The sequence below is a fragment of the Pocillopora damicornis genome, chromosome 7 (genome assembly GCF_964200805.1).
Source record: "Pocillopora damicornis chromosome 7, jaPocDami1.2, whole genome shotgun sequence".
Lineage (NCBI taxonomy): Eukaryota > Metazoa > Cnidaria > Anthozoa > Scleractinia > Pocilloporidae > Pocillopora > Pocillopora damicornis.
The window spans coordinates 4,119,332-4,140,870 of NC_142676.1; the positions used below are offsets into that span (position 1 = coordinate 4,119,332).

A 21,539-nucleotide genomic window follows, 5' to 3' on the forward strand; every position below is an offset into this window, starting at 1 on the left:
CACACAACTGCCCAAAAATAAAAATAAAAACAATTTATTCCATAAGTCTTGAAAGTTCACATAAACTGAATTCAACTGTACCTATCTTCAACAAGTCAAAGAAATCAATACAAATGAATGGGCTGGCTCCAAGAGCCCTTTGATTTCACACTTATCGCGAAAGATCGGTACCACATGCTAAGAACGCATTACGTTACAAAATTATAATTTCAATAAAAACGAGAAGTGCGACTGGTGCAAATTAATTACTGCTGATTGAAATAAGTTATAACGGATTTCATGCCTTGGTTATTTAATGTTAGGTGAGATCTTAATCATAGTACTATATATACAATAATACATACTATATTAGTATAGGTAATCACATGATTTCGAGTGCAATTTGGAATAAATTGCACGAGCAAATTTTTTTCGAAGGGTGGTCTTTGAAAAAATTAACAAGTGCTTATTTATTCCGAATTGCGAAAAAAGAAAAATCGTGTGATTACCTATTAATAATATACATGAAAAAATACGAGATAGCTTATCATAATTATGCAGACGCAAAGTGCGCGCATCAAGTGCAAAAATAATTTATTCAAACCCTGCAAGTGACCTTGTGCGTTCGGTCAAAACAACCGCGTACGATCAAAACAGTAATATGCAATGATATTTTTACATCTTTGAGGCGCAAAAAAGTTCAAATTCCGGCTGAACAGTTCAAGGAATTGTTCAGTCTGTGTCCGAATCACTTTCGATGAAATGGAATCGTCGTTTGTGAGGTTTAACCATGTTTGTTTTTAATTTCGGCTTAGAATCGCTCGAGTACAGTGTTCAGCTGGTCGGCTCGTAATTTTCGATTTCCTTGGCAATTCCCTTCCCTGAACGCCACTTTTTCCAAACCGACAACCAAAATGCAGTGCTTTTTTTACAGTGTTTTCGTTGTTACAGCTGTTTTTTTAGCTGCTGCATGACAGGACGGAAAATGCGTGCACTGTAAGTACCTCCCGTTGTTCCATACAAAGCCTTAGAAAAATTTTCTAAGGCTTTGTGTGGGACAACGGGAGGTACTTACAGTGCACGCGTTTTCCGTCCTGTCATGTTGTTACTGAGGTGGCAAAAGAAAACCTACTTAAAACGCCGGCCATTGTTTCGCTCGCAAATTTTCAGCGTGTCCAAATCTTGCGACATCCAAGGCTCGCACTTGATTGGCTATCTGTGAGTTTCTTTGATTATTGACCAATCAAAATGTCTATTTTGTTACTTCTTTGCACTGAATTAACCTTCTTCTGCACTGAATTACCTAAACACTGCATTTATCTTAGTCAGTCAGAACTGATTAATTTTTTCATGTATATTACTCGCTTGATTACCATCAATTGACGTAGATTTATCAATATGTTTCCGGACTTTATGGTTTACTGCTTCTATGGCATCGTCTTCCTGTTATGACACTGCTTATATCTCCAACGTTTATTCAATCATTTTCCATGTTATTGGAGAGAGGTTAGCAAAAACACGAAGAAAGCAAGCAAGAAAGAAAGAGTGCATGGTTTACATATACTTTTATATGCTTTGTGTCTCGCCTTCTTTCGACAGCGCTCGTCACTTTCAAAACAATTCGCCTCAGGAAGATGTTATGAGTGCACTTGTAACGGTTGCTGATTCGTCTTTCTTAGGAAACGTGATTTCCAGCCGTGGTCTGCTGCAGCATTCGATGAATGTAAACGTGTGTTTGATACGATACTCCTTTTTTTCTCGTATTTCATCCATTCCATTTCTGTTATTCTTTGGTATGATCTTCCTGTCGAAAATAAATTGTGTCTTGTATTGGAACTCTATTTTAGATAATTGCGGTGGTCGTTTCTACCTTATTATGTGAAGCAACGACGTCACTTCCGCCGAAGTCCTTTGCTCGGTCAAGCGTCAACGCTGTATTGTTGTTGTCTCTACTTCAATTTAAACACGGAACTTTCAAAACTTCGTCATTAGAGATGAGTTCAGAAGCAAGTGTGTAGGCTGAGCTTTCTCTTAAACAAGGTTTTTGTCTGATCATCTCTTTTGTTTTTCACCATCTTTTAGAAGAAGGAAAAAAACTTGCAGCGCTAAGTGGTGAGTACAAATTTACTCGTCTAAGAAAAGGAGCGTCGTCGAGTGGTGTGAAAAGCGCTTATCGATCTAAGGCTTATAAGAAGCGGATGATTTTGGCTAGTGAATGCTTTTCTCGTCTAAGACACTGATCATTTACTCCTAGTTTACCTCAATAACTGTACCTGAATTGTCAGACGGGATAAGAAATGAAGAGAAAAGAAAACACTCATTTGTAATATTCAATGATGTTCACTTCTTGTGGCATGCATTGACAGGAATTGAGAGAAAAACACTTAGCACAGCCACTGCATCTCACAAACGACATTTTCAAGTGCCTATTTTATATCTAACTTAGGCGGGTTACTGGCAAAGCAATGAAGTAGTAGATACATAAAAAAAAGCCAGCTCCTACTTTACAAGTTTCTTAAATCCTGCTTTATGATGGAATTGCGTCATTTTTTTACACTTGACTATAACGTGGCACCTTTTATATTTTTTACAACAGCCAAAGCTACAGTTATGTTCAAAAATTAGATACAAACGGTAGATTTAATTTGCCATCAGTCCCTGGTTCTAATAAATTATAGTGCTGATGGCAGTTAATTAATTCCGTACTTTAAGTCTCATTACATTATCGTCACCACCACCTTCTGGTTCCAAAGTCTTTAATTATGGCGCTAATGGCAGTAATTAATTTCGGATTTTAAGGTTCATTACTCCGCTGGTATCGTCTTCCTGTTATGATGCTGTTTATATCTACAGTGCTTTCTATTGGAACTGAGTAGATGGAAAGAATGAAATAAAATAAAAAGAAATTAAGAATGAAACAAAAATACAATTAAAGGAAATATTTCACTTCATTTTCCGTTACGTTGTGTTGCGAGTGATGAGGCACCACCAGTTGCCACCAGTTTCTACTTCCAAAGACTTAAATTATAATGCTGATGGCAGTAATTAATTTCGAATTTTAAGGTTCGTTACTACCCAAAGCTAAGCTGTAATTGACTAAATTTGTCTAAAAAATGTTTTTTTAATACTGACTTTTAAACAATAAGTTTATTTTTTGTGTGTCACGCCAAGCTCTTCTAGCCATTCTAGCAAACAACACACAGAGCCTTTCGTAGTTCCTTGTTAGAGGTGCAGTTATTGAGCCTTCGCACAATGTTATCTTCATCCTCATTCCCAATCAGATTGTTTGCTCCTTTTTCATTTTTTCCCCATAATTTAAGCCGAAGAAGGGAAAAGTTGCAGCATTTATTGTTGAAGTAAAGACTTCGCCAATCTAAGGGGAAGTCGCTATCAAGATACTGAATTTTTTTGGTCACTACAGTTTCTAAAGATGCTAGAAGTGTAATGTTAATATTAGTAACGAGGCTTTAAGCCTTTCGATGAGCCTTTCGCACAACTCCACATCTTACGCTTGGACCTATGCAGTGGGTGCTTCCAACGTTGTCCCAGCATTTGTTTGTGTTGTTGTTTTTTGCGAGCAGAATTGCAAATTATAGTTCTACGGAAGTTGTTGAAATCTTTTTAAAGCTCGTGTCTTGTATTTCCTCCAAACCATAGCTAATACATTTTTTTTCTTTTCTGATTGCAGTAAAAGAATACGTCACATAGCAACATGGAAAGCGCATCAGAAGGGCAGAGCTTTGTGGATGGGGGACTCCAATGTCAGTGATTCAATTTACTGTTTGAATAACGTGTCTTTTCTTACTTCCCTCCTTTTCAAATATAAAGTCAGAGATCAGCCGAGGAGAGTGTTCGTGGTTAGAGATGTTAGAAATTATTTTAAAAGATTGGCAGCGTAATCCAGTTGATAAATTCTTGATTATTAGTAGTAAATGCCAGGTTAGGGTAGTTCTGGCTGGCATATACCTACGTTCGCCTTACCCCATATTGACACTCAATTGGGATTGATATGGAAGTAAGAACCATTCTTGAATCGGGAACAACCGTAAATAGAGCTGTACCGGCAAAACCATCAGCAAGAAAGGGCAGCAAAAAAGAGACTAACAAGTGCCATCTGAACCGCCATGTTGCATTAATTTATTTGTATTGGTGCATAAGAAATTTCACAACCGAATGCCTCAAGCATCGGGTTAATCGTCTGTTAATGTCTCCTAAAACAGTTTCCTTCGGACTACTCTCATCCACGCGATTAGCCTCAACAATCAGTTGCTTCTCCTGAACTCCAACCATTTACCGTTCATCTCTTGATGTAAAGATGGCTCACGGAACCGGATACTTAATAAAAGAGATAACGTAAGGATGGTCTCAAACTTTCATTCTCATATGTATACGATGTACCTTCATACAACACAGGGATAAAGGATAAGATGGGACGCAAGGACAGTCCTAGTAAGGCAGGGACAAGCGGAGAAATTCGTTTCGGTCCACAAGAAGAAAGAAACTCACCAGTCCATTACGACACAGGTAACTATATTTAATTACTCAAGCATCCTTTATTTACCTCAAAGCTGGAATGAGGAATGGAACTTTTCCAATCACTTGGAATTTTTCTCAACAATAGGCAAGTGACTACTTATGAACAGCTTTTGGCATGACATTTTGGTTAAAAGAAAGCCTTGTTTTTCATAATGGAGAAACTGAACCCTTTACCTGAAAGACATTCCGGCGCTGTTTACAATCCAACAATATCTAGATTTTTCCATCACTGAAACACCTTATGGTCGAAGGAAACCACTGAGCATTGAATTCACAAAAAAATCTGTCAGAGTTATCTCTGACCCTCGGTATAGTTTCTAAGATTCTGAAGACCTTCCGTTGGCCATTAGAAGAATTTTTCCCCTAATGAAAATCTGTTATCCTTTAAAATTTACGTCTCCCTATTCGTTCTTAATCTTTTTTTTTATATTGCAACCTCCCCTTTGTCAGGAAGTGCCATCATATTTTCGAAGAGACAAGGCATGTACCTTTGAGATAACGCTCTTCACCATTTGATTTAGATACCTTCACCCTGAATTATTTTTTGAGTGCTAAAGGAGATCACATGTCATGGGAGAATATAAAGAAAGTAGTTACAGTTAATGCTCTCTGCGACGCGGAAGACCCCATCAAAAACGCATTTAAGGTAAGCTTACTAAATTGAAAGAAAGGTTCGATCTTTTGATAGCCATAAATCACAATTTTGTTGAGAGGGAAGTAAACCATACACGCAAATAACAGGCAGACCACTGGATACCTAAATCAGCCCACTGTTATAAAACAACCGGTGTCCGACTTTAAACAATACCATCCAAATTTAGACACTAGTGTCCAATTTTAGACCCGAAGTCCGCTTTATGACATTACAGTTCTTTTAGAGAAACGTGTGTCCAATTTTAAACATGTGTCCAATTTTGGACACTACCGTCAGATTTAAAGCAATACTGCCCTAGTTTAGAAGTTAGTGTCCGTTTTATTAAAAGGAGTGTCAGATTTTCAGACAGCAGTCTCAGATTTTGGACACTAACATGCAATTTTAGACACTGGTGTCCGATTTTTACCTCTGGCGTCCTCTTTAGGATACCAGCGCCCGACTTTAGATACAACCGTCCGATTTTAGACTTTAGAGTCCGATTTTGGACACGATTGTTAGATTTCAGACACAGCTTCCGATTTTGAACTCTAATCTTTTTTTGTGTTTTCGATAAAAGTTACCTTGGCTGTATAGGGTCTTAATTCCTAGATCTATTCATGCATTCATCCACTCCATCAATCTTTTGTCTGTACTTCCGATCGTTTGCTTGTTTGTTTCCTTTTTCTCATGTCCTCATTCGTTAACTCATACAGGTATCATGTTTTTATTTTAGTTTTCGCTTATTCTCTGTCTCAATATAAATATTAGGTTCATGCAAAACTACTTCATCTGGCTGAAACAACCACAGAGAACACAAAATCCTTGGAGAACCTAGCTGATAATGTCCAGGACTTTGCATTCGATTTCTTGGACCAAGTAGAGAGGAAAGAAGACATGCGCATCAATGATGAAGATATGGATCGATATGGTTCTCTGTTCAGTGACATGACGGATAAGGCAATTGCTGAACAACAGAAAAAAGTACTTTTATGGTGTATCTCCCGGAAAAAAAATTGGAAACACAAATCTTAAAGTCTTTCGGTTGCTATTGAACTTAGAACCTCGGGCTCATTCTCATGAAAGAAGCATACGTATTCCAGAGATTGTGAACTTTGGCAACCGATTTTGATGAATGGCAGTGCAAATTTGGTTCAAATGTGGACCCACCATGAACACACTCATTCCAAACCATCAATCATTTGGCTGTTTATATGCAAGGCCATAACCCCTCCAAATTAAAGCATGACATATTTTATTGTCATTTGAGGAATATTTCATCAAGGCTAACTTTTGCATCAAGTGTAACTAAAATTGGTTGACCACTGATTCCAACCTCTGGAACGCTATTCGATTTCATTTTCCAAGTTCAAACAACTTCAATGCATTATATTTTGCACTAGATTTCTATAACATATAGCCTGAAAAAAGGTTATAGACGAGAGGATTTGTGGATATTTCGAGCAGTACCAAATTCAGGTTAATTGAATAGTTGCGATACTTGAAGCGTCGCCTTCGTAAGTGAGTTAGAAAAGAAATAAGAAGGAGGAGTATGGAGTATGGTTATTAGTTAAAGTAATTCATTATTGACAAAAGTATTTATTTTCTTCCTATCACGTTATTTCCTCAGTTCTTATCACATCCATTTGTGTTCAAAAGAGTAGAAAAACGATGGAAATATGGCTTATCGGAGGATTTCCAATTTGGAAAGCTGCACCGCTGTGTTCTATTATTGATCATGATGCTGGATACAATTTTGACGCCCCTACTGCTTCCCTTAATCGCATGTGCATTCCTTCAGGACCAGCAACAAAAAGCAGAAGGAGAGAAATCGAGATCGCTTTGCACAAGGATCTTAGGTAAATATAAAATAAGGTAAATTATAAAATGAGACACGTCTAAAAGAATGATTCAAATAACTGGTTGTTATTCATGTAACCGCCCAACATTTTCTCAGTTCTGAGGTACGCATCTCTCTCCATAGGGGCATAAATTATCGATTTTGTCTACGTTATCATAAGGTTTGCATTATCTCGGATTTTAGGTAAGGGACCTAATGACACCGTCAAATGTCATTTATCTCAATACAAGCAAAGATTGGTTCTTTAAAATGTATCAGAGTTGTTTTTTGTCTCCACAATTGAACTGTCTAAACTATTATAAGGCATAATTTGACATAACAATCATCATTCAACTCACCATTCTTAATCCCGTTTTTTTACAGAAACTTATAGATGGTACTCGGATACTCCCTGCGTCATTTTCGGTAAGACGCAGTTTATGCAACTGATTTTCATTGTGCTGCATTTCTGGATATCCATAAATGGTTCGTCTGTTGCTCCGACCATTGAGGAGGCCTTGGCGTTGTTCTTCTTCGTTGGATTTGTTGTCAGTGAGATCCATCAGTATAAAACATCGGCGGAAAAAGTTTACTTCAGGTAGTAGACCCTTGACGTTCAGAGGGCGAGAGAGCTTTTTAGATCACCTGAGTTTTTAAGTCCAGTATCTCTATTAAAAAAATATATAATTATTGTTAGCTCTGTTTCTCAATGTATATTTCCCAGGAAATTTTTCAGGATAATTTGGAACACCTGAAAATGATTTCCATTTCTTTCAGAAATCCTTGATTGTGAGAGTAATCGGAAGTTGCAATTGTATCACATGTGTAGCAAAACGAGATTCTTGCATAGTAGGAGTTGTTGCAGTTTTCTTTGTCTGGTGTTTGCTTTTCTTTAGCAATTCCAAATTTAGTGTGAGATCGACAACAATTAAACGCTTTAAGAACCTACCTTCTTTGGTAACAGCTCTTATCGACGTTCAATTTGCATATCACAATAGACGATTCAAAATATCGAGACGAAACTTTTTAAATAACAGTTTATTTTCTTTCCATTCTAGAGACATGTGGAACTACTTAGATATGGGGATCGTTTTTATCTATGTGGTCATTCTCGTTTGCCGAATAGCAACTTTCATTATCGGTGGCGATGCCTTTCACAATCGCTGGTTAGAAATCGCCAATTACTCCTATGGGTTCAACACCCTGTTCCTTACTTTACGATTTTCCAGTATATTAGAGCTTAGTTCAGTTGTCGGTCCACTTCAGCTGGCGTTGTTTCAAATGTTAAGAGACTTGCTGATTATACTCATTCAGTTTGCTTTCGTGATTGTGGCGTTTTCAATGGCCATCACGAAGTGTTACACCGCTGAAAAGTCGTACACGATTCCACAGGACAGCAAATCAATTTATACAGAGTAAGCCGCTTACTTACCTGCTACTGTGCCTTTTTGTTTTTAACTGTTCATTTGTCACTATGTAAAAAAAAATGGTGTAGGAAGGAGACGGCAACAACGGAGCAAAAATTTCAAATCATTTTGCAATCCACCTTCCATCTTTAAAGCGAGAATCGTCAATCAAGGATGAAAGCTCTATAATATTTTCTGAGAGCTAGCTCGTTCAACATTTCACTCTTAAAATACTTGCGGCCAACACATTATGAGTAGACTCTGACAAAGTTTTATAAAGAGAGCAATTTATCCCTCTCCTTATTCTGAGAAAGGACCCTTTTGCCTATGGACATGATATTGGACCAGTCTAGCTTGAAAAATTAGATCGACTTTTTGGATTATCGCTAGAAGTGGTGTTCAGGTCAGGGGTACACATAAATAGGCATCATTGATGATTGTGTTCTACTCAAGTTGTCTCTTGCTGTTTCCTTCCCATACTAACATTCTATTTTTTTTTTCGACCATTTTACCTTATCAATATAAACAAAGGGATTTTTCCTTTCTTCTTTCCCAGGTATTGTGTTCCAGGAAATTTCGACTGGTAGGTCATTTCCCTTTTACTTAAAGCTCAAACAAGGTCGAGAATGAAGAATCAGACTTTTATATCCTCTCATCAACTGGCCAAAACGTAATTTATTTCATTTCCTTGAATGGAACGTAAAATTGCTCTATTTGTCAATACCTTAAACAATTCCAAAACTGATGAATTAACCTAAGAGTGAAAAATTATCTAACCTGCCTAAAATTTGGCTCGTTTTCGAGAAGAGTATACATTTCAGCAGCGCATTTGCCCAAAATCTGCTAGTAGGGTAACAAGTTAGTTAAGAAACACATACCCTTTTTAGTACAATGATGTTCATTTCATGGCTTTTTTTAACGACATACTACACTCACAAGCATCTCCTTCCGTTACTTTCAGTTTCTTAAAGTCTGCAATACATCTTGTCTGGTCTGTTTTTGGAATGACACATTTCGAGGAGATGGAATCTCAAACTAGTACGACTACGATCATCGTTGTTCTCCTGTTCTTGTGTTTTTTGGTGCTATCAGTCATCATGTTGGTTAATATTCTAGTAGCCTTATTGACAGCGACATATGATAAGTACAAGGTTTGTTTTAATTAGTCAAGCAAATTATATATATGATCAGAAAAGAAAAATATTATTATATATCTCTGTCACTATGATTTTACGTTTGTTTTTCGCGCCGCTGGATTTAAGTTTAAGTTTTATTTGGAATCATTCAAATGAAGAGGCATACTTGTTGTCTTTGCTTCTTACTGTTTGTTTTCATCGCTAAGTGAGACAACTGCGTATTTGTTTATGTACGCGTTCAAATTTTCAACATGCTCATGACCTTTGCAGCAACCTCATGCTCGTCTCGAAACAGCGTAATAATGACTCAGCTCGTATACCCAAACGCGATATTACGTTACTTCTAATGCACTTCCTCTGACACAAACAATTTGTTTTATGACTCAACTATACAAAAAAAAAAAAGATCTATCCGAAGTTTTTTCTTGATGATATAGTAATGATCAGCTTTCATGCAGCATTGCTTTTGTATCCTTACTGTTTAGAACGGCTGGGAAATAGAATGGAAATTCTCACGCTCTGTTATGGAGGAGCAGTATAGACGAATGCACGTGGTTGTTGTACCATTCAACATACTTACTTTGCCAATAGTGTACTTGTATTGGAGACTTCACGAAGATACCGGAGAGGGGGTACTAAACCAGTACCAGATCGGAAAAGAGCTTGCCAATTAAGATTAGCCATAATCATCATTATTTTAGTGTATTAATGATGTACATGGAAAAATCGCACGCGTCTGATTGGCTGAAAACGTTTGCATTTTTTATGAAACACGAGTGCAAAGTTGTAACACGAGTGTAAGTTACAAATAGCGCGCGCACTCTTTCAAAATTTCGTTTGTCTCGAGTTTCTGTGATGCTTTTCATGTACATTATTTACAAGTAATAATATGATTTATCTTAAAATCTAGTGTGATAAACACTCGTGGGCAAGCACTTGCCATAAGAATGTTCTTGTGCTTATTGACATCAAATTGCACTCGAAATCATGTTGTTACCTATACCTATTTTAGTCCTCAAATTATGCTTGCTGCGCCCAGAAAAAATTCATGTATCCTTTATCCAGTGCAAAAAGCTTATCGACATGTGATGCTGTTGTTGCTTCTTTCTGATCGATTCCGCTTCGCTTGTTTGTTTGCATGTTTTTGGAATTTATGTTGTGCTTGTTTGCTCTGGCTTTGTTTCTTTTGTTTGGTTTTTTTTCTGTTTGTTTAGTAATTTGTGAGCGGTCGCTGTTGCACCGTTTGTTTATATATATTCCATTTTTGCTTTTTGCCAAAATTAGTCTCGCCTATTGTTCTTAAGACTAACACCAGTTGTTTGCTGTTCTTGTTTTTGCTTATAAAGAGAAAGAAAAGGAGGAAAAAGGAGTACAAAGATTTCTTGAAGAGCGTGTTCTTTCCTATAATAAAAAACCGCTATAAAGAGAAATATAAAGGATCGTTTCCTTCAACAGGTAACGCTTTCATAAATAACTCTTTATGATTATTGTGCAGAAAAAGTTTATAAGATTCATACGAGAAAATGGGCGAACTTACGAAGATCTTCTAAATCTGTTGAACAATTACGTACAGATGAATTTGTTTTTTCATATATAGTTCTAGCTCAGATTTATAAAAGATGTTATCGTCCACGGAGATACATATATATATATATATATATATATATATATATATATATATATATATATATATGAAGTTTAATCGTTTGCCTCACGATGTAGAGTCAGGCTATCAATTGTATATATTGTGAAACAAACAATTAAATCTTCTTTAATCAAACTAGCTTTTCTATCATTTCCTGTCTCTCGGGAAAAAACCAAATAAATAAAAATAAGTTAATCAATGACTCGAAATCCACTGACGAAATATTTTCATCGCCCAATTAGGGCGTTACAACGTTTAGCCAAATGCCATCTGACTGGGTAGGATAAAAAAAAAACCATACTTCTCATCTTCGCTTCTCATTGTTTGTTTTCATTGCTAAGTGAGACAACTGCGTATTAGTGAATGTACGTCTTCAAGTTTTCAATATGTTCATGACCTCTGCAGCAGCCCCATGCTCGTCCCAAAACAGAGTAATAATGACCCAGCTCGTATATCTAGACGCGTTACTACGTTACGTCTAATGCACTTCCTCTGACATAAACAACTTGTTGTAGTCGATAGTAAACTGGATACCTTGGAAGAAAACCTGAATAGAGTGAAAAGAGAACTTGAAATACAAGAGGAAAAAGAACAAGTAAGACCTATTTTTTCAGTCTATGAAGCGCTTCGCAGCATAGGTTCAGTGCGTCGGTGTGCTAATTGTTGATTCATAGATACGTGGTGGCTCCTGAACGCGCACTTTTTTTATTGCTCTTATCTCACCCATCGAAAATATTTTGTTTGTTTGTTTTTTTTGTGGTTTTTGTTGTTTTATATTTGTTTTGTTTGGTTGTTTTGTTCTGGTCTGCATGTTAGATCGCAAAGTCCCTTAGGCACTTGGAATTCAGTTGTCTTCAGAAAGGCGAAGCCGAACTATGTTACCGATGGATACTTTTTATGCCATTAGTTGTTTCATATAAACGACTGACGTTACTGAAATTGTTGTTGTTCTTGCTGCTGAATTTTTTCCGTGAAATACTCTTTAACTATTTCTAATATTATGCGAAAATTTGTATTTTTCTTTAGAAATTCAGGCATGATATGCCAACGCTTTTCGAATTACCTGTCATTACCGCTTATCTTTGCATTGAGAATCCATACACTTCCTTTGCTTATCCAATATTCTATTGTTTGTGTGCCAAATAATAGGGGAGTCAAGAGCCAAATCGGGTCGTCTCCTTGAAAAGCAGACTAGAGAGAATGGAAGAAAAGCTGAACATACTTATCGAAAGGCTGGGACAAACCAGAGAACAGGTCAGACTTTGTTTGTAGGTATTCTATTTCAAACTGCTCCTATCGCGTCACAGGATTAATATGCATGTTTAGCCATGTGCAAAAAGCAAGCGATTATAGACTGTTTATAATCTCTTGCAGGAAGTAAATATAGCTAAATCTTTGGATATAGAAATGTTGACAACCACATACTTCTTATTCCTTCTGCTGTTTAACCTATAGAGTGACGGAAAGGCCAACACAAGATGGCGGCATGGGTGACTCTGTTAGCTTTCTTCATAACATCTTTGAAATCTTATTGACCAATTAAACTTCTTGGCTCCTATTGCATGTTGACGCTTAAGCTCTTCAGAAGGGTCCCTCATTAATAACGGTGATTGCAGATGTACCCTGGTCCTCGCACAATGTTTCAAATCAGTCATGTGCATCGAACAGTAAATACAATAATTATTAGGAAAAAATTTTCATGGATAAGCTAAATTGATATATATTTTCTCTCCTTTTAACCCACCAGGCAAAGAGAGAAACGAAGAATGACAACATCAGAACCCCTCACATGCAAAACTCTATAGAGGACAATGGCCAGGATTGTTATTTGTGAATCAATCGACATTTCTGATGACTATTTCCTACTCAGCAATTTCTTACCACTAGACCTATAACTTTAACTTTAATACTAACTCCTAATTAGTTACATTAAACAAGTCAGTTCAATCAATTTGAGGACAGCTTAAAACAAAAATTCAAGATTTCTTAAAATAAGCCGCCTTAATTATTAACCTAGTTAAAAAAATCGGTTTCAAAGACTTATCACAGAAGAATAAAAAATCACTCCAAACTCATAATAGAATAAGATAATTACGATAAAAAATTAGTACAGACCTTATTATAAAAATAATTAATGTTAGATTTGCCCATGGTTTACAACTTGGGCAAATGGGTTGTGTGGAGTCGGTCAAATTTCATTTAATATGTCATAAAATGTGTGTGAGCTTGACGTTAGAAAAATTCGAATCTCAGCGCAAATGGGTATAAAAATCAAATTTTGCACCCTGCCATCAGCTTTGACATCGGTTATTTTTCCTAATATTTTTATCACTTTGCTATGGCAACGGAGGATTAATGAAGTCTGTAAACGCTTTTACTCCACAGATTGCATTCATTACGCCTCAAAATTATGCTTGATTGATTATGTTGGATTGTTGCTTTGATTCGGATCGGAGTGAAATGCAAAAGCTGCTAAGTTGAGTTTGACATTGTAAAATTTCGTATAGAATTTTTACTTGTTCCAAATAATTTTGGATGCTAGTCTTATGAAAAGTATTTAATCGATTTTCCCCTAAGAACGACCGCCTTCCCTAATGTGAAATCCTTGCGTTTCTATCGGAGGTTCGGTTTAATAATTATTATTTATCTAAGAATATTATTTTTACAAACTCCCTATAATCAAGTAAACTCATTCAAAATTTTATCAGTTTTTTTTACCATGGGAAGATTTATACCTTCCTCAAATTTTTTAAATGTAGCCCTCGCCTGTGACAAACAGTCCCTTCGCCGAGAGTGTTTTAGAAGCGTTTAACCCCAAATGTGTTTTGTTAAACCGGCTTTATCTATATGACAATTAGAAACAGAGAACAGATTCAGAAAAACTTAATTTTCCATAGGTTTTACTGAGGTAGTGACTCACTTATGTTTTCTGTATGCTCAACATGAAGGTGACAACCATCGGTTTTAGCAGCTTCTATGAAAAAAACAATTTTAAACCTCGTTTTTAAACATGTTTAAGCTTTGGTGTGAATAGGGTATTAGTTACAATTGCCATTGCCTTGTATATAAGACGCGTTTTCGACCAACAGAAATAAAGAGTGAGTATCAGTTCACCTCTTTCAGCGAGAGGGGCTCATAGGAAGACGCCTAGTTTTCTAATTGGTTTTTTTTCTATCCCTATGGGCTCTGTGTTGAATGGAAAAACGCCGATTCCTGAAGAAATTGGTAAGCTACACGTTCAGCTATTTTATTCCTTCATTGGAAATTATCAATGAACGAGGGCGAAAATATCTCTCTTAGTTTAACACAGCCTGGAAAGATCGTTTCTGAAAGTAAAATTGATGCTCAAAGATGGAGATTTCATTGTTTTTTTTACCACGTTTTCAAGTTAATCGACTATAACTTTTGCCATCCCAACCCTCTTAAGAAACTTTGGCGCAACTTACCAATTTTAGATGTAAATATTTTACTTGTCACCGGTGTTCCCAGACTATCGCTACCACACGCACAGTATTTTTAGAAATCCACGCTAGTCCCAATGGGCCGAAATGTGTTCTAACCTTGTCTTAAAGTGAAAAACAAACAAACCTCAGACGCAATCTTCAATGATTTTTATTTTGCTTTGGCAAACATCATCAAATGAAGAATTCATGACAGATAAAATGTAAAGTATTCAAACCGAGAGCGACGAGAGAGAGTACCACTAATTTTTACACATCTAATTAATGCACCTCTTCGCAACTCATAAGCTCAAGAGAGAAGAAGAGCTCCTTCATTATTTCCTAAGCTTGACCTCAACACTGAAGCCATTCTTAAGATTGCTAAAGACAATTTTGTTGCCTTTAGGTAGCGTTGGATTGGTGGATTTGACCTGAACTGTTGGCACGTACTCAGCTGGTGATCCATGCACCATTGGTTGCGCCGGAAGTGTCTTGAGCACTCTTTTTCTCAGCCCCACAGTAATTGAAATTTCCTGGCTTTCTATATGGTAATATTCCCGAACTCCGATATCTTCCATTGTCTTGAGATGGCCAGAATTAGGAAACGCCAAGTCAGGATGACTGACGCTAAGATAGAGAAACCCCCCATCTTCTCTAGCCATGATAATGCATGGTTTGTTGGATGACCTGATTGGGCCGTCTGAAGGAAGCGTTGTCGTGGATGAAAATATCACATAGCCAAACTGAGGTGGACTCACCTCCCGCCAATCCACTGTAGACATTTCAAATTTGACCACGTGTGCTACGTCGTTCTTCTGTAAGACTTTGTATACTTTTTTATTACGACTACTTGCCTGAAAATTCCAAACGAATTCAGCAGACTTGGGGTACGATGTTGATTTTACGTAAACAGCGTACTCGTAATTGTCATTAGAAGGACTGTGCTCAAGCCAAGCTGTGGCGTAGCGACCACTTGATGGCTTAGCTGCTGGTGTTTTTGAGTTTTGATTCGCAATTTGAACTTTGAGACTGGAGGCACTCGAAGCCGGGATATAGTAGCTGTTACCTTTGGTGTCAAGGAGACGTATGTAGCCTGCTTGTGAATTCAAAGGTGGCACCATTGCTGCAAATGTAGATGAACCATCTTTTACGACGCCGTCTACCTTGATTGAGAATGATCTCATCTGACCTCCGGTATCGACCCTTTGAACCTTGTCTTGAAATAGAGTTGTCTGGGCAATTTTCCCTTGTCCGTTTCCTATTCTTATATTACTGCCTAGGCAGACAATCACGTTCTGAAAAAAGAAAACTGACTTTTTGAAATAAAGCTTTATATTGGGAAAAGAGCTGTGTGAGAATTGGTAGTCTGGTTGGTAAAAGTCCATGCCAAAAACTCCGTTTGACAAGGCTTCTGGTCCTTTGAAAGTAACTCCACCAGCAAACGATCTTGGACTGAAATACCTTGCTTTCTTCACTCGCGTTTCCTCAAGAGTCAGGGACATAGTAGTGGCACCAGGAATTCTTGTCCAATCCCACCCCTTTTCTACATCATGCGCTAAAAGGGACCCCTCGCTGTTAGCTATAAGCATTTGACCATAACTTTGGAAGATACCGTTAGGGTTTTCTGAAGGACCCATTTCAAAATCCCAAACAAATTTGTTGAAGCCTTTAACGGTAACTGCCCAATCTTCGCGACGATGTACGGAAAGAGCTGCAAAGTTCTTAGACCAATGACCATTTGGAGAGGATTCTGCAGACATACCCTTCTCAACGGCTTTGTTGTGCGCCTGTTATGAGAAATATAGTTTCAATTTTACTATTTCAATAATAAAAAGACATTTCATCCGCGGGACATATTTAAAGTTGAATGCGAAACCTGACAGAATCGCGGTTTACTAAATGAGAGTTAAAACGTGTTACGAAAGAGAAAATATTTTTAAAGTGACGAGCTTTCCTCTTTAAACAATTTATCCAGCTTAAGTTATACACACCTATGTTATTATTTAGATTATAATCCGAGCACTGATATTGTCTTAAACTGTAAAGAATAGAACGCATAAAATACACGTATGTATACACTTACTTGGATCATTATATCTAAAGATCCCAATGTATTCATATATGATTTTCCTCGACTAATTCCTCCACCACCCAGATACTTAGATATTTTTTTGTCGGAAGGCTGATATAATCGTAAAAACATCGTTGCATCCGCGTTTAGGTCAGGGATATGTACTCTTGGCAATGGATTCTGAGTTCTTGAACACTGACGGGTAACGCTCACATAGGCATATGCAGGAAGTATGTTGACCAGGACTTTCCTTGAAAAGCTAGGAAAGCGTCCTCCAACGCTGTTTGGTGTAGAGTATTTTACAGCTGTCACCCGGAGAGTCTTAAGGGTCTTGAGTAAATTTTGCTTAGCAGTGCTTGATAAAGCATAGTCAGTTCCTTCTAATAAGTACTGCAGTTGCGCTGCTGTATGCAGTGCTTGAGGTATATATGCGGATGCATAGAACCCCATGTGATGAAAACCAGTAAAATCCGGCTTGATAACTCCTCCGAATGCTTTGTTGACCGCTAAAGCATTCTCCATCCATAGTTTCAAAGCATCCATGTCTCTTTGCCTTGCCTTCTGTTCATCAGGGGTATCTATGGGCATCATCAAAACAGTCAAAAGACGAAAAAGCATTGTCGTAATCATTCTATCGGCGTTTGTTCCCTTGTACTCGTACGTGCTTTGGTACACCTCTCCAAAGTAGTTGTACCATTTAGCGGCATTGACTAAATTTATAAGTCTGGTCTTGTTTGCACTGTTTTCATGAAGAGACTTCTTGAGAAGGAAAAGGGTATGCATGTATCCAGCTCCATTCTGGTTCAAATCTCCTCTTATGGAGCCAATGGCACTACCATCCGTCCAACCTTGGTCTTCGACGAAATCCAACAAATTTATGACCCGTTGAAGACGAGCTTTGTTTATATATTCTAATGACTCACGGACTTTCGCTTTTGTGTAAGGCTTTCCTTTGGATTTTAGGTAGTTAAGGAACTCGTCCTGTCTGGGTTTGTGCTTTCCAGCGATTCGTTTAAGAGATTTTTTTACCTTAGCGGAAGCAGAAGAGCCTAGTTTTTTTAATTCCTCGCCCGCTGTCTTAACTATCTCAACCTGGCGGGACCGTAAATAATACTCCTGCGCCAATGGAAGCATAATATTTGCCATGACAAAGCTAAACTTTCTCGTTTGATCCGCGGCGGAATACTTTGTTGTTCCCTTTTTACAGCCATAGCAAAACAGTGAAGGGCCACTAATCACTCTTTTCCCTCCTGGTGCTGTTTTAAATATGAGTTTATCATATTGTTCGTGTGCCTTATCAATACTTTTCGTCAGTGACTTCCAGCGTTTATCGAGAAACCCGGTGAAATCGTAACTGGTTTTTTCTTCACTGCAGTAGAAATTTCGAAGACGACTTTCGATATGATTGAGACCTTCTGTTTTAGACGGATCGACCGTTGTAGGAAGATTGGTAGGCTGCTTTCTACTCCAACGATACAATTGCCGAGCGGTGTTGATTTCAGTCTTGTCATATCCCTGCTGGTTGATTGGAGGAACTATTTTATCGCGAGTTTGGAAGCTCATATGTTCCACAAAGTCAATCAAATCAAAATAGATGGTATCTTTATGGCTCACTGAAAAGGTGACTTTACTCAACCTGTAGGAACTTAAGGTAGTGATTGACGATGATTTACATTCGGAGTATGCCACCCATACAGCTCTCCAGCCTTTAAATCCGAGATTGACATCAAAAGCTCCAAACGAAGTCTTCTGAGTTTCGTCTCGTAGATTAACAGTCAACATCTTCCCATTGGAAGTCTCTTTCTTGTATAGCCACAACTTCATACCTCCCCGCTTGAGTTTATTTCCTGTAATGATAGATGAGGAAGGCCTGGTATAAGCTAGCACCGACGAACCAGCTGTGGCGCCCACCCACTTGAGAGAACGCTGACCACTCTTTGCCTTTTCTGTAGATAAGGATCGTGAACCGCCTCCAGCAGCTGAGAAGCAGTTTAGCTGATTCATGTCCTCAAAATCTAATAATTGGTCGCACTGGTTGCCTGATGAAAACAAAAAATGTGAAAATAAAAATGTTAAGTATTGAGAAACCAGCAAAAGCGATCGTAGAAACCAGTTTCGAATTGCTGACGATATTCATTATTTTGTGAGCCTTGCAGAAAACCACCGCCAACTATTTTCGTTTTTCTATGATTTGTTCAGTTTTTTGTGTGTGTGTTAGTTGTTTTTGGTTGTTTTTTGACTGGTTATGTATTTCCTCTTCTTTCTTTCTTTGTTTTCGTGTTGTTTTCGTTTTGCATCCATATGACCATTAAGCCATTTATCAAGTTAAGTGTAAATAATTTATATGATTAAAATTGTGGGGATTGTAGCTTGGATGAATTACATGCCGGAATAAGATGTCAATTATTTCCGAAAAATTAAAATTTTTCTGTTTCATGAATTAAATATATTTCATTCCACATCCACAAATGATATTGAGGCTAGGAAGATGTATTTTCTCCATAAATATGTATCAGCTATTTTGCCAGAAGGGTCTCGTAACGATTTATCAAAGTTACTTATTAGTTTACAGAGCTAGTTCTTGAGACATATCACCTCCTGTTGTCTGAGCGGCTCCAAAGTCAAACCTCAACAACGCTGAGCAATAAAGAGCAAGAATTATGGATGTTGCTCCAAGCATGACTGAAAAGGAAAACAAATTTAAGCCGAGGGAAAACTTTTCTATCGTTAAAGGTTCCTGTTAAGAATGAGTTGGTTCACTATGTATTTCTGTCTAAAGTTTAGAAACCGAATTTATAAGGTTTGTAGGTGTGGCATTATGAATTTTGGGGTACCCCGGGAAAAAGCAAAGGAACAACGGACAGGTTAACTTCTTGGAAGCTATCGTCATCAGAACAATTGCTTTTCACATAACCAAAGCCCGAAGTTTGGTAAAAATATCTAAGAAATCAAGCCAACAAACTTACTCAGGAGACTGGATTAATCAGCGCACTTTCCAAGAAAATGCTGGAGAGAAAATGAAAAAGAAGCACATTTGCATTTCGTTCCCTCTAGTATTTTGTATGTATGAGCTGAATAATAGATGTGTTGAAGAGAATCAACGTTACCTTCCTTAATCGTAAAGAGGTTTTGAGGTCTCGTTATCTTCTGCTCTTTGTTGCTTAATGGATAACTTCGTTTCCTTTAATAGGAATCGACACCTGTCGGTATATATGTCATTGGTGATTTATTACTGAGCTAATATGCTCTTATTTTGTAATGTGACATTCACAAGGGACTTTGTCCTTCAGGTGCATAGAACTCAGAACATAAATATGTAGGCGGACAGCCTGTTTACTTCAGCAAGAAATTATACAAGACATTTGGGGCAAATGTCACGATGATTAATTTACCTTCGAAACACTATTTTAAACGCGTTACAGTGAACTCTAGCAACACACGTGTTCCCCAAGGTACAATGTGCCACATTTGCGTAATGGTAGTGGTATATTTAAAAATTTCTTCATAAAAAGTAATTTAGGCTTGCATGCATTTTCAGTGAAGGAATAACGCTTGAACCCATTTACAAATGATTAAAGCTAATACAGAAAGACCTTTCGTTATAATTTACGGCTGGGAAGTAAAGGAAGCCTTTCCAAATTCCTTTGCGATTGAAAATAAAGGGATTATAGTTATGTCCAAGTTTAGTCCAGATTTGTTAGATATTTATGAACGAGACGACCTTACCAGTTTTCCTCTTCGTATTAAAGACGAATCGTACTAGTGCAAAGGAGGCAAAAATCGATTGTCTTATTCCTGTGCTGATGTTTTATTTCAGCGAACTGTTGCACTGATAAATATCTAACCCCATTCTCTACTTGTCGAACTTCAAGCTTGAGAAGACAGGAATCTTGGAGTTTCAAAAGTAAGTGAACAACCTGTTGTTGTAAGCAGAAAAACCACAACGAAATTGAAAAACCGTATTATAATGATGAATAAGAAATAAATTCCCTCGAGTATGTTTCAACTTGAACCTTGAAAATTTTTAAAATCAACGATGATCGCATAATGGGATTGAGGTATGTGTGTTTAAAAACCTTATTCTAGAAGTAGATTTTAATTAATGTTTGTCCTTGGTGCAGGCAAAATGAAGCTGTTTTTCTTCCCCTGATCATTAAATCGTTTTGTATGACTCTATGCTTGTAGATATGTCATGTGCCAAAATACTTCTTATCAAATCTGCTTTCATTTCATGGGGGGATGTTTTTGAAGTACAAGTATTCCAGAACGCGGACAAGTGGGCGAACAACCTGTAGCAGAGTGTACGAACTTTCAACTACGTGTTGTCGAGTTAAACCTCAGTCACTCTATGAATTAACTTTATTGTCACTATTTAGAGGTGACCTGCACAGTGACCAAGATTAAGTAAGTTAGTTAGTATGCATGTGTGGAAGGAAAACTTAAGCCGCTTAAAGAAGTTGATGTTTGTGGTGGGTATGACCGAATTTTTAAGATTTATTCAAACCTCGTTAGTTCGTTTTAATACCTAGAAAAATAAATATGTGCCATCAGTAAATGTAATAATAATATTTTGCATTTCGCTTCCTTTGGCAGCGAAAACCCTCGATGGTTTCGACTCAAATAAATCATAATTTTTATCACAGTGCTTTAATCTAATTAATTTTTTTTGCGTTTGTTTTTTTCTGTTAAAACTACGACAATAACACACTTAAATATATTTGCATGCACTAGAATTAGCAGCGCTATGATCTTTCTTATAATTATGAGCCTGCCCACCGTAACCGGCCCACCGGGGTCGGGGCACCAACAAAAAGCACTGATGGCAATATTTTTACACGCTACTATGTTTGTTTAC

At 37.4% G+C, this 21,539-nt stretch overlaps 2 protein-coding genes across 3 annotated transcripts; one reads left to right on the plus strand and one right to left on the minus strand.

The window, feature by feature from the left end:
• Positions 1 to 1,929: 1,929 nt before the first annotated feature.
• On the plus strand, positions 1,930 to 15,957 carry LOC113671454 (short transient receptor potential channel 5). 2 transcript variants are annotated; one of them, XM_027187667.2, is made up of 16 exons: positions 1,930 to 2,091; positions 3,668 to 3,740; positions 4,393 to 4,503; positions 5,037 to 5,161; positions 5,918 to 6,130; positions 6,777 to 7,005; positions 7,371 to 7,584; positions 8,045 to 8,401; positions 8,949 to 8,975; positions 9,354 to 9,543; positions 10,014 to 10,160; positions 10,875 to 10,983; positions 11,689 to 11,768; positions 12,323 to 12,427; positions 12,921 to 14,398; positions 15,020 to 15,957. In XM_027187667.2, the coding sequence occupies exons 2-15, from the start codon at positions 3,692 to 3,694 to the stop codon at positions 13,005 to 13,007; spliced, it is 2,043 nt and encodes a 680-aa protein (XP_027043468.2). In that variant the 5' UTR covers positions 1,930 to 2,091; positions 3,668 to 3,691; the 3' UTR covers positions 13,008 to 14,398; positions 15,020 to 15,957. The 2 variants fall into 2 exon arrangements, with proteins under 2 accessions (XP_027043468.2, XP_089068280.1); XM_089212154.1 differs by having other exon boundaries at positions 1,931 to 2,091; positions 8,045 to 8,152.
• Positions 14,770 to 20,547, minus strand: LOC113671431 (uncharacterized). Its single transcript, XM_027187622.2, has 6 exons — positions 20,411 to 20,547; positions 19,792 to 19,884; positions 19,651 to 19,690; positions 19,280 to 19,366; positions 16,697 to 18,723; positions 14,770 to 16,400 (listed from the first exon to the last, which is right to left on the minus strand). The coding sequence occupies exons 4-6, from the start codon at positions 19,362 to 19,364 to the stop codon at positions 14,949 to 14,951; spliced, it is 3,564 nt and encodes a 1,187-aa protein (XP_027043423.2). The 5' UTR covers positions 19,365 to 19,366; positions 19,651 to 19,690; positions 19,792 to 19,884; positions 20,411 to 20,547; the 3' UTR covers positions 14,770 to 14,948.
• Between the last annotated feature and the right edge of the window lie 992 nt (positions 20,548 to 21,539).